The following is a 12,755-nucleotide window of genomic DNA, read 5'->3' as shown; positions in this document are numbered from 1 at the left end:
TATTTCTCCTCCATGGCACATGTTGCTCATACTAGTGTCTTTGTGTGGACTAATCTCCTGTGAATCTCAACATAAACACTTATTAGTCCACCTAAGTTGTCACTCAATTACCAAAACCAAACAAGGGCCTTTCACACTAGGGAGTCTTCAAGCAAGCGCCATCAACTTGTTACTCTTAGGAGTTGTAGCTCCCTAGATTGCTTGGTGAAGGTAAACCATTAAGCCATCTCAAGAAGATTGTGGAGCAGCCCCGGTTTGGTTGTGAGAGGTCCTTGTGCTCACCTCGTCGGAGTGGTGAAGAGCAACTCTAGTGGAATCGAGGTTTAGAGAGTTTCATTGATTCAAGCCAGCTCAAGATCAAGAGGATTCTTGATAGAGGAGCGGTTGAAACTTTGAACCCACCTCAATGTGGATTAGAGGTAACCGACAAGTCATCGACACCACGGGAAAAATTTCTTGTGTCAAGCTCGATTATTTCTTTGCTCAATTTCATTTCTGCAATTTACTTTGAGCTTTTTACATTCCTAGAAATTGAATTGCTTCTTGTCACCCTAGGTTGCAAGCTCTCACTAGTGATAGGCCTTGTTAGATATTGGAGCTTTCTTGTGTCACTAATTAAATTTTCTAGTGTTTGTGATTTTTGTTAAAACCGCATATTCACACCCCCTCTAGTCGGTATCCTAGATCCTACACCATTACGTTCCTCTCCTATAGATTGTCTCCCCACCGTCCATAGCTAGCGGCGCATTCCTTGCTAAGCCTCTATAAGGATGGTGGCCCAAGAAGGGGGAGGGGTTGAATCAGGACTTTTTCAATTGCTAACGAGTCCTTATCCTACCACTAGTGTTGCCCAATCTATGAATTCAAAGCTAAGCAACTAAAGCACACTAACAAATTGTTAGATTCTAGATCGGTAACCATACTAGCATAATCATTTTTTCTAGTTGAGAACACACCTAGTCAAGAGCTCACACTATCATGCACATGTCGTAATCAACAAACAAGCAAGCAAGCAAGAAAAAAAAATCTTTAAAAGTGGAATTAAAAAAGTTTAAATGTAAGTGCAATAGACACGAGACAACCAGATTTTTTCCCGTGGTATTGAGGAGTTGACGCTCCCTTAGTCCACACTAGAGCACCCGCTAAAAGTTAAGCTCCCTTGCCTCACAAAGAAGCAAATCTTCACTAAGAATGCTCCTTCTCCATCTCCGAGCGGCGAGCTTCAAACCACGTACAAACTTCTTCTTCTCAGGGCTCCCACAAACTCTAAGATCTCATTAAGAGCCCCTAGATCATCATGACCGTCTAGGTGCCGTTAAACATCAAGAGTAACAAGCTCCAAAGCCTTCACTTGACCTTCACTAAGCTGGCCCTAAGCTCAAGCTTGCTACTCTCAAATTGATGATTTGTTCTTGTTTGAATCAATCCTCAAACTCAAGGTCTTCTTCCCATGGCTCAAGCACTCTCTCTACAGCTCTGGGGTGGCCTTAGGTATTCAGAGTGTTAAAGGTATCATAAGGGTGGTCTTAGGTATTCAGGGTGTCAAAGGCATCATAAATGACCAGGGGGAGGGGGGATCTCCTTATATAGGCTAGGAAGTCCACCATAGCTGTTACCTACCACTCTACAGAAAAAGTATGTAGTGTAGGTTAAACCGATCTTGGGTATTGGTTCAACCATTCTCACCACACCTCAATAGTAGCCGTTGGACTCTGGTAGAGAGAGTTTGCTGAGGTCATTTAATTGACGGTTGAACCGACGGTGTGTCGGTTTAACCAGTCCTGAAGATAATCCCGCTGCATCAAAAACATGCTCTATGGACAATAGTAGTACGGATGCACCGATATTTGCATTATTGCCGTCGATTAAACCGGTGCTTAAGAGATTTTTCTTGAGGCCTAAGAAGTACTAGGGAATCCATTGTTCAATGCACCGACATCTTTTGTGTACAATGTCGGTTTAACCGGTGCTATTATGTTGATCGTGCTTTGAACAAACCAATGCACTGACCTGTTATATTTTATTGGCGTTACATGTATTATAATACATGTTTAACTGGTGTAATGTTTTCTTCTTGGGCTTGTGACAGTGACTAGGAGTTAATTTCTTCTTTGATTTTTTCTTCTTCCAAGTGTTTCCTTTGATTTTTTTTGGATGTCCAGAACTGAGCTTGAGCAAGTGTGCATGTTTTCAAGGCCAAGCTACTAATTCAAGAACCCCCCTTAATAGTACGGTCAATGACTAAAAACTATAAATCCTGAATTAAATCAAGTGTCCTTCATCTTCTTGTGACACTTGATCCTAGATAGGTCCTTAATCTTCATGTGTAAGTCCTTAGTACGCATAAACATGCGAATTGAGAGGTCTCCTTTCATATTTCATAAGTGACATAACCAATAATTGTTATTTCCTTCAAAACATATGTTAGCCACATACGGTTGTCATTAATCACCAATACTTACCATGTGCATCCATCGGCCTAGATGCTTTCAGCCTCAATGCCTGTTTGCTCTGCCAGTCCACCTCCTTCCCTAATCTTTCCTCTTTTCCTCTAAGCCATCGATGAGAGCAACCCTCGAACAAGCTTCTTTTTTTTTGACCCGAGGCTCCACCCCATTTCCATTTCAACAACAGAAATAGCAAGAGTACATGGTAGCATAGAACAAGGTTCTAGGAAGAAGACTAGAAAGGAGCCAGGGAAGAAAAAAAGGGGGGCAAACAATCTAGTCTGCTTCAGTCTAGATCACACAACAACGCTGACCCAGGATTCCTAGGTCACAACACTCGACAACATTACAAAAGTAGTTCAGATAGATTACAAGAAAACCACAACACAGTTGAAGAGCTCAGCACATCCTTCACGTCACTTTTAACTTCAATTTTCCTCTTCCATTTCCTGATCATCATCTTGGGGAGGAGGAAGAAGCCTTCTAGTGGATGGAGCTGCTGATTGTCCTGCCAAGACCTTATGTGCAGACGCCAGAAGATCATGTACGACTTACAGTATCTTCTCCTACATCAGCTTGATGTATAGGCCTGCCCAGTATGTTAGAAAAGAGCAAACATGTATTATAATCTCGATCGGGTTTCTTAGATTTTTTCCATCAAAACACACTCTATTTCTGCATTTCCAAATTGCCCAACAGACAGCTGCACATCCACTAGCATAAACTGATTCCCCTCCAAGAAGCCACTTGGCAATCCAAGTTTTGTATTGTTGAATGTTTCGAGGAATGACATTAGTTCCAAAGCAGAACCCAAGGACCCCCAATGTGATCTTAGCAATTGAACACTAAAAGAACAGATGATCAATTGTTTCATCTTCATGGCAAAAGTAGCAAGCTGGAACTCCAATCCAATGTCTGCGAATTAAGTTGTCTTTAGTGATAATAGCATTATTCTCCACCAGCCACATGAAAATTTTGATCTTGTATGGAATTTTTGCTTTCCAAATATGTCTAAAGTGTTTCCTTGGATTTTCCCTAGTTAGAAACTCATAGACAGATTTTGTGGAGAAAATATTAGTTTTATTCCATCTCCAAACAGGGGTATCTTTACTATCATCAAAGGTGTGTTGATACACTGTATCAATCACACCCATCCATTGATCAAATAGTAGAGGGGAGAGCCATCTTTTCAAATTTAACTGACCTTAGCGGACCAAGAAGTAATAAACAGAGATGTTTTTTATCAATGCACATATCATAAAGATCAGGAAAGAGAGTGTACAAAGGTTTGTCTTTCAGCCAGGTATCAGACCCCAAAGGATGTGTTTCTTCCATCATTAACTTTAATTGACCTTCCCTTTAGGTAGATATGTTTTACTTTAAGTAAGCCACACCATATTGGGGAGTCATCAAGTATGTGCTTCACAGACCCCACCATGTCTCTATGCATGTATTTCTTCTTGACTATCTGCTGCTAGATACCTTCTTCCCTTTCCAATTTACACCACCATTTACATAAAAGGCTAATATTCATTTTCTGAATGTTTGTTTATGCCCAAGCCACCATGTTTCTTACTTTTATTGATAATTTCCCATCTCAGAAGGTGGCACTTCTTTTTCTGCCCACCCCCTTGCCAGAAAAAGATTCTCCTCTGTTTGTCAAGTTTATCAGTTGTAGTTTTAGGAAGGAGGTACATAGACATATGATAGATAAAGGTATTAGACAAACTGGATCCAATGAGGATGGTTCTACCCGCTATAGATAGGGATTTTCCTTTCCAAATTGCCAGTTGTGTACAAGTTTTTAGCAACTTTTTTAAAATTTATGTTCAAATTTCCTTCGAACTACTAGTGACGAGAACCTATTATAATGAACTAATTATCATTGCCACTGACATATAAATAGTTTAATTTGTATTTAATTGGATTCTCCTATTTCCCCTAATAAAAATAAATCTGGACAGCCCTGCATGAGCATTTTCTTTTAATACGGATGTTGCACATATAGTTAACATTTTCATGAGAAAGAGATAATAACGTATAGATGGCCAAACAGGCAGCCCGGCATGGCCCAGAATGGGCCCGTTAAAGCATGATTGCTAAATGGGTTGTGCTGTGCCCACCCATGGGCTGAGGTGCCGGCTCAAGCACAGCACCGGTGTACCCTAGCCATGTCGTGCCATCCCATCAGCCCGTTTATCCCACAAAGGCCCATCAGCCGCATCGCCATCCCCAATGCCCTTGCCTACACGTCATCCCCAGGTTTGATGGTACAGAAGGGAGGGTCGGCCACCGGTTGCGCCACAATGTGGGGAAGGGAAGAGAGCCAACACTGATTAGATGCGGCGTCGCGGGAGAGGGAAGGAGGTGCAGGCCGACGCTGACGCGCGAGGAGGAGAGCGGGTTCGGCTGCGTCATTAGGAGGGGAGGAGGCGCCACTCCGCCGTGCGAGCAAGGCCAGCGGGAAAGACCATCGCACTGCCGTGTGGGAGGGGAGGCAGCCGTGAGCCGTCGCGCCGTGGGGAAAGGAGGCGGAATGATGCCGGCCTTGCCGCCGCGTGTGGAGGTGCCATGGCGGATAGACACTAGCAGCGCCACCCGCGCGGGGAAGGGAGAACCGAAGAAGGGTCGCCCGCCGGCCGCATCTGGAGGTGGATTGGGAGATTGGAGTTAGGGTTTGGAGTGGAAAATAAGTATCTATACGTTGGTTGAATATGAGAATTTAGGATGTTGGCAGTTATTTCGCGCTAAAATTGTGCCGGGTCGGATCGGCCCATGTGCCAAGGTATCGGCCTAGGCACAGGACAAGACTCGTGCCGGACCTGATTAACTTCGTGCCGGGCCGTGCCTCTTTCACGCCAAAAAAGCCAGGCCGTGGGCCGACCCACGGGCCTCGGGCCTCCTGACCAACTATAGAATAATGATATGGGGTTACGTGCATAAAACCGTCCACATCGCTTACCACCAGGGGCGGAGCCATGTTAACATTTCACCGAGATCATATCTATCAAATGATAGGGTCATCAAGCATTATTAGCAATTATGAACAGTGGTTTCTATTTCTTTTTTTTTCCAAAATTTGTTGGGGTTGGCTGACCCCGGTGGGAAGCTGTAGCTCCGCCAAAATACAGCTACATAGAATACATGTGATTGTATTTTAACAAATTTGTGTATCCGTTTGCACATTTTGCTAGCACATACATTTTATTTTACAGTGGGGGCAATTTACTAAAAAAGCTATTTGTGACAAACAATCAAACCTTCTAGGTGTTTAAAAAGAAAAGTTTCGTTCGAGAAAGCAAAGATGATGAATAATCAATCGTTCACCTGTCATGTATAGATGAACTCTTTCAAATCACGTCAATGTTAGACATCCATTCACTGTCGTGTGTGTGTGGGGGGGGGGGGGGGGGGGGGGGGTGTTGCTTGCATCTTAGTAGCTAGTGGTATTCTAAAATAACATTCTAAGTGGTTAGTGCACCAAAAAATAGGAAGTCCAGGAAAATAAAATGCCAATCTTGAACCAAGTAGCCTTTTGTTTTTCCTTATAAATACAATTGCAGATATGCTCGTTATTTGATAATAAAGGAATATCCATCTACAATTTCCTCCCAATGGATTACTCACTCTCTATGCCACAATAATCCAGTACATTTTAGCTGGACAGACATATACTATCACAAATAAGCTACATAATCTACAATAACATTGTCACCCAGCACAAAGATAGGAACTTCCCTACAGGAGCAACTTCGCTCGAGATAATATAGGTACCACTTGTGTGTGCTGTCAAAGCTCTTTGCCTCTTTTGCCTCCGAAAAAATAATGTGAATCAGTGGCATCCTTATTCTCAGATAATCTATTGAACCCCTTCATAGACCAAAGTTGCATAGGGTTAGGAATTCCATTTCAGTGTCGACATATTTTGTCCACAGGGCCTTGTATTGGTTCAAAGCGACATCAAGCCAGGGCTTCATGTTCCCATCGAAGTGTATCACTGCAGCATTTCGGATTGCCTCAGGGCTGATGCTTGGATTATAGCCAAGACCCATTACATGCCATGACTTATCCAATGGCTTGGTATTGCCATAGAATGACATCAATCCGGCTGTTAGAACAGATGTTGGATCCCACAGCTCGCCATCCTCATTCTGCCACAAGAATATACAAGTATCGGTCATGTAGTGCAAAATAGAAATGTTTTACTCTGATAAGAAGGGGCAACTATGGGCACCATTTGCATAACTACATACAGGGATTAAAAAGCAGAGGCCAACACAGAACATATTGTTAGTTAGAATATGAAGTAAAAAACCTTAGGTTTCAGAGCAAAGCATCAGTAGGGTGCATCAACCCTATTCTTACTTGGGAACTCTTCCAGGAAAGTGTCGAGACCATGAGGTGCACCAACCCACTATATACTAAAACCTGACATGGTATGGTAGGGTTTAAGATATTCTCAACAAAAAGAGGGAGTATGAAAAATTTATATACTATGGTTTAGCTGTACCCAGAAAAGATAAGAAAACTAAAAAATTGACGAGGCATGGTTTACATATTCTCATAAACAAGGAAAAAGTGCATAATTCCTGTTACAAAGAAATGGGAAACACCACATGCTCAATTTGGTGACCCTAGTCACATTTGAACCCCAATAATTAGAAGTCATCTGCAGCCAAATTGAACTAAGAGGATAGCAAAACATCATTACACTATAAAAACAACCCTCAATAAGAATTTATATAAAATAAATTTGAGAACAATCACTGGAACCTATTTAAACTCAAAAGAAGAGAAAACATTTTAATCATCAAAGCAAACCTAGTTAAGATATGCTTTAAGGTAATTGTTGGTTTGTTAAACATTAGCACATTGAGCTGAGTATTTGAGTGCATAAGAAAGCACCGTACAATTGTTTGGCCAATCAAGTTGATAAATATTTACAATTCTTATCCTACACAAGTGCTTGATCATCCAACCATCAGTATGCAGCCATGAATAACATGAGTTACTGGAAAGATTAGCAAGGAGACACTAATTTCTTCTTTACAATATAGTTCACCCAACACCATGTTACGGGCTGAAAAATATCATATACTTAAATCTGACACATGACTATTGACATTTAGGAACACAAACTTAAACAGGATCCACATCAAGCTAGTGGGAAAAGTAAAGTTGAAACACACATGATCCACACTACAGATGCAGCCAGCCACTTAACAATCCCAATGTACCACAATGCTACTCATAAGTTATAACAGAGATCAGAGCAGCTCACCATTTCCATGTACTGATGGAACAGTTCTGTGCAGCCAGCCCGCCGCCATGCCTCAAGATCAAACACATTCACCCCGTATGCCCATGCACAGGCACCGGGATTGAACCGATCCTGCACAATGGGCTGGGTGAAGTTGAGATACTTTCTATACCTCCTGAATCCGCCAAAGCACATCTCCACGGCACCATTCACCTTCCCATCCAAGTCAACCTGCCAAAGCGCTGCCAAATCCTTCTGCACCACCACATCGTCCTCCAAAAGCACTACCCTCCGCAGTGCAGGGAACATATCTGGGAGGTAGAACCTCAGGTAATCCAGCAACGCGACATCCCTGTTAGCGCCCTCGATCTGCCTGATCACCGGCGAGTTGGTGGTGTTGAGGAACGGGAAGTCGGAGTAGGCAAGGAGCTGGACGTGCACACCGAGCGGCGGCGGGCGGCGCGAAAACCAGACGCGGAATGCAGGCAGGTACATGGGCGCGGTGACCACGTGAAAGACGTGACGCGAGGGGTCGGCCGCGGCGCGCGCGACAGAGGCCACCACGACGGAGACGGCGAGCACATTGTCGGAGAAGACGGCGTAGTGGTACAGCGCGGGGTCGTCGAACTCGGGGGACGGCTCGGGGTCGTCGGCGAAAGCGGACGGGTTGGTGAGGCGGGCCTCGAGGAGGCGCATGGCGAGGCAGTGGAGCGACTTGGGGGTGGATCTCGCGGCAATGCGGGAGGACATACGCCCCCCGCGGCGCGCGCGCGCGAGCTGCTCGCCGACGGCGAAGACTGTGTCGGAGAGCTTCTGGATCTTGGACTGGGTGTCGAATCGCTCCTTGGCGTCGGCGGCGAGGGCGCGCGCGAACTTGATGCGCTCGCGGGCCTCCTTCTCGAGGGGCCTGAGCGCGTCCTCGGGGAGGGAGGAGGAGAGGTGGGAGGCGAGGCGGGCGGAGAGCGCGGAGAGGTCGGAGGAGAGAGACGAGAACGACAGCGACTGCGCCGCGGACGCCTCCTTGAGCTTCCGCGCGTGCGCGGCGTACGCGGCCAGGACCGCCGCGTGGTCGGCCGCGTGGCGGCGGACGGCGGCGAGGCGCGCGGACGGCGGGGGCGAGGAGCGGGCCGAGGAGGCGGGCGCGGAGGAGAGGAGGAAGGAGAGGGCCGCGAGGAGGAGGAGCGTGAGCAGCGCCGCGAAGGCCGCGCGGCGCGGCGCGGACGGCCGGAACGCGCGGCCGCCGGCCATCGGGGGTGGAGCGGCCGACGCCGACTGGGAGCGGGGTGGGGGAGTGGAGTGAGGGGAAGCGCATCGCGGATCTGAGCTGATGGCGAGGCGGAAAGAGGCCGATGGGCCCCGGGGATCCAGTAGGTCCACTCAGTCAGTGGGTATCACGATGTCGGTGTGGTTAGATTTGGCGGTGAATTAGCAAGTCTTTTTTTATCTTAATTAGCAAGTCTCCTTGCGCACCCGTAGTAGTTTGTTGGGACTTGGAGTTGTAGCTTGGGGCTTACTAGTAAGGGAATATATCGGGTATAAATCGCAGTCTTCGTGAAAACTCATGCAAATCACGATAAAAATGTCGTCCAAATTTACCAAAAAAATCACACATGTAGATGATATGATGATACATAATTTTATAAAATATCTTGTCCAAACTCGACTTCGTTTGTCAGATATGAAAATAACAAATTTCTAACAAATCATTTGGACAGCTTTGTGGTTTGAAAATTGTTATTTTCATATCTCACAAATGAAGTCGAGTTTGGACAATATATTTTACAAGGTTGTGTATCGTCATATCATCTACATGTGTGATTTTTTTGGTAAATTTAGATAATTTTTTTGCCGTAATTTGCACGAGTTTTCACGAAGTTGTGGTTTCCACAAGATATGTTGCTACTACTAAATTGGGTCATGTTTATCAACGATTAGTCATGGATTTGGGCCCACCATCAGTGACTTTTAGTGATGGGGGTTGTTGTGACGTGTACAGTCAAGCCAGTAATGGACATGGACTGATGGTAATTAACTACGGGTGAAGGAATGGGAGCTGTGTTTGCATACCAAAAGGAGGGGCTGCGTGTCACTGACAGGTGGGTTCCCTGGGGCTTTCACCTGTCTCGAAAGGTTTACATAAGTACGGAAGTGATCGGTTTCGCGAGAAGATTTCCCGGACGGGACCCACTCCTGCCAGTTGGGGTGACCACGGTTCACCAAACCGGTTTTTCAGTTTGACCGGTTACCGGTCAAACCGGTCCGGACCGGTTCTGGTTTCGGCCGGTACCTAACCGGCCAAAATTCAAAATTTAAATTTAAATTCAAAAAATGAAAAATTCCTCAAAAATTCCTAAAAATACTTCAAGGTGCGATGAATCTAATGGTATCAAATTTTCTCAAAAATTCATTTATTTAGTATAGTTTGCGGGGATTTAAAGTTAAATCAAAAAAGAAAAAGAAAAAAAATGGACCGGCCCATTAAGCCCCACCGGTCAAACCGGCCGGTAAACCGGTCAAACCGGTCGATAAACCGGTTGCGCGGGATCTTTTGAATTTGGATTTGAATTCAAACCGGTCAAACCGACCGGTAAACCGGTAAAACCGGCCGGTAAACCGGTCGGAACCGGTTGCACGGGAGCTTTTGAATTTATTTGAATTTGAATTTGAATTCAACCGGTTTCCACCGGTTACCGGTCAAACCGGCCCGGTAAACCGCTACCGGAGGGTGGGGTCGGTTTGGTTAACTCTGGGGTGACTACCCGAGTCGAGAGTCGAGACTGGTGAGGAACACAAACATTCCGATTTATAGATTGTTTATTCATTCATCCGCTTGTATCCAAGGTCTTTAAATTATCTATGAAAAGACAGGCACAAGCACAGCGATCCACCGCCCATGGTGATGCTAAGGTCGAGGTTCTCTTTTTCTTTAGGGGTAAGATAAATTGATTTGGAGACTTTTCTCACTTAAATTTTCTTTTTCTTCATATATACCTTCTTCAACTCCGACGAGTAAACCAGTGAGATTATGGTTTGAGGTTGCTGGGAGGGGGCTGATGCTCACTGCCGGCTTTAAAAGGAGGGCTGGCGGCGGCAGGCTAGCACAACGATGGTGGTGGTTGCGGGGGCGGCGAGGCCGGCGGTGGTGGCACGTCACCGGCACGAGTGGTGGTGGACGGCGGTTGGGCAGTGCCGGGACGGGGCTATGGCGGCGAGAAGCAGAAAGCGGCGGCGAGAGGGGCTGGTGGACGGCCGGCGCGGGCGGGTTAGGGCTACGCCGGAAGGGCGGCAACGAGCGGGTGGCAAGCACAGGGAGCCAGAGGAAGAAGAAGGCGGGGGAGGAGAGGAGGAGAAGAAAGCTGAAGAGATAAGATGAAAGAGGGTGGATGGATCTGAGACATCCATTTTAGATTCCATGGATGAAAATTTGATTGAGAAGAGTCTTTGTTTCATCCAGGTGAGTCGTAGACAGTTAGACACTGCCAAAGTTAATCAACAGTTGTTTCGCAAACAGAAAAAGTTAATGAACACTTTAGTTTCTCGTTTCAGCTGGACCAGTTCCATTTGCTTCTGAGTTGTGACGTCAGCGCTATCAGTCTTCCACTAATAATCCTCTACTTGGCGACCAAGAACAAGATTAGCCGCCAAATTTGACCAATCACAGCCACGTATGTCGCGAGATAAAAAACAAAACAAAATCCTTCATCTTGAAGCGCAAGAAGCTAGCTAGCACGCACTAGTATATGGATCACTGATTAAGCAGAAGGCGCCTCACATTTATATATAAGAGATATTGTCACGTACCATCACACGGCAGCTCACAGCACAGCGCTAATGGCGGAATCGGCCATGGAACCCAGGGAGGTGAAGCTGTACGGCGCCTGGGGCAGCGCCCACGCCGCCATGGCCCGGAACGCGCTGGCGCTCAAGGGCGTGCTGTACGAGTACGTGGAGGAGGACCTGGACAACAAGAGCGAGGCTCTGCTGCGCCTGAACCCCGTCCACGGCAAGGTGCCCGTCCTCGTCGTCGACGGCCGGCCGCTCGCGGAGTCGCTCGTCATCATCGAGTACGCCGACGAGGCGTGGCCCGAGGGCCGCGGGCACCCGCCGGCGCTGCTCCCGCGGGAGCCCCGCGCGCGCGCCGCGGCCAGGTTCTGGGCGCGCTTCTTCCACGACGAGGTGTCGCCGCTGTCGCGCGCGGTGGTGCTCGCGGACGACGCGGCGGAGCGGGCGGAGCTGGCGAGGGAGATGAAGGCGCGGGTGGCCGTGATGGAGGCCGGGATAGCGGAGGACTTCCCCTGCGGCGGCGAGGAGGGCCCGTTCGTGCACGGGCGGAGCCCCGGGCTGCTCGACGTCATCCTGGGCTCCTGCGCCGCGGGGACCCGGGTGCTGTCCGCCGTCTCCGGGGTCGAGATCGTGGAGCCCGGCGCGACGCCGAGAGTGCACGCCAGCGTCGCCGCGTTCGACGAGCTCGCCGCCGGGTTCGGGACCACCGTGCCGCACGAGGTCCTCCTCGCGCGGCTCCTCGAGAGGAAGGCGAGGTCTCGCGCCGCGGCCGCGTGACGCGTCGCGTGCCATGCTTGATCTCTGCCCGTGCCAGTAGACTGTTCTTCTGCGGACCTCGGGGGCTTGATTGGGGTGTGCCTGGTGTTGGAACATCCGTGGGTTTGGCCCATTTATTCAATATTTTAATAAAAAACTAAAGTCCCCTAATAATAAATGCTAGGGTGTTAATGGTGGTTAATACCATATTGACTGTTGAGGTAAATTCTAATCAACTCTGGCCAATTTTAATGGGGTTATAATGAAGTTTCATAGGATGATGAGAGTTTCATCATCATGAAACTCATCTAGCGCAGTTACCTAGTTTCTAGTCTGTCATAAAACTATGTGTTGTTAGAGCAAAGCTTATAATTGCGCTGGCTGCTGGCGGCGAGAAGCGCCACATCACCCAAGCAAAGTGGTGGATCCCATCATCATTAACTGCTCTGTGCAACGTGGAATCATTTGAGTGGAGAAAAACTAGTAAACAAGATGCAGCAATGGATTTC

General features: G+C 47.2%; 2 protein-coding genes across 2 annotated transcripts; one reads left to right on the top strand and one right to left on the bottom strand.

Moving 5' to 3' along the window:
* Nucleotides 1-5,957: 5,957 nt before the first annotated feature.
* LOC120670204 (probable galacturonosyltransferase 9) lies at nt 5,958-9,053 on the bottom strand. Its single transcript, XM_039950268.1, has 2 exons — nt 7,729-9,053; nt 5,958-6,598 (listed from the first exon to the last, which is right to left on the bottom strand). Exons 1-2 carry the CDS (start codon nt 8,953-8,955, stop codon nt 6,320-6,322), a joined length of 1,506 nt encoding a protein of 501 aa, XP_039806202.1. The 5' UTR covers nt 8,956-9,053; the 3' UTR covers nt 5,958-6,319.
* Nucleotides 9,054-11,452: 2,399 nt separating this feature from the next.
* LOC120668887 (glutathione S-transferase U10-like) lies at nt 11,453-12,510 on the top strand. The gene has a single exon (XM_039948686.1). The coding sequence runs from the start codon at nt 11,539-11,541 to the stop codon at nt 12,265-12,267; it is 729 nt and encodes a 242-aa protein (XP_039804620.1). The 5' UTR covers nt 11,453-11,538; the 3' UTR covers nt 12,268-12,510.
* Nucleotides 12,511-12,755: the final 245 nt, after the last annotated feature.

This window comes from Panicum virgatum, chromosome 4N (assembly GCF_016808335.1).
Source record: "Panicum virgatum strain AP13 chromosome 4N, P.virgatum_v5, whole genome shotgun sequence".
Lineage (NCBI taxonomy): Eukaryota > Viridiplantae > Streptophyta > Magnoliopsida > Poales > Poaceae > Panicum > Panicum virgatum.
This window is presented reverse-complemented; position numbering and strand designations above follow the sequence as displayed.

What these genes read in the sequence shown, in the direction of transcription:
- LOC120670204 (XM_039950268.1), bottom strand. Translation starts at nt 8,955, where the DNA reads ATGGCCGGCGGCCGCGCGTTCCGGCCGTCCGCGCCGCGCCGCGCGGCC. An exon ending in TCCATCAGTACATGGAAATG is followed by an intron (nt 6,599 to 7,728) that starts GTGAGCTGCTCT and finishes TTCTTGTGGCAG; the next exon opens with AATGAGGATGGCGAGCTGTG.
- LOC120668887 (XM_039948686.1), top strand. Translation starts at nt 11,539, where the DNA reads ATGGCGGAATCGGCCATGGAACCCAGGGAGGTGAAGCTGTACGGCGCC.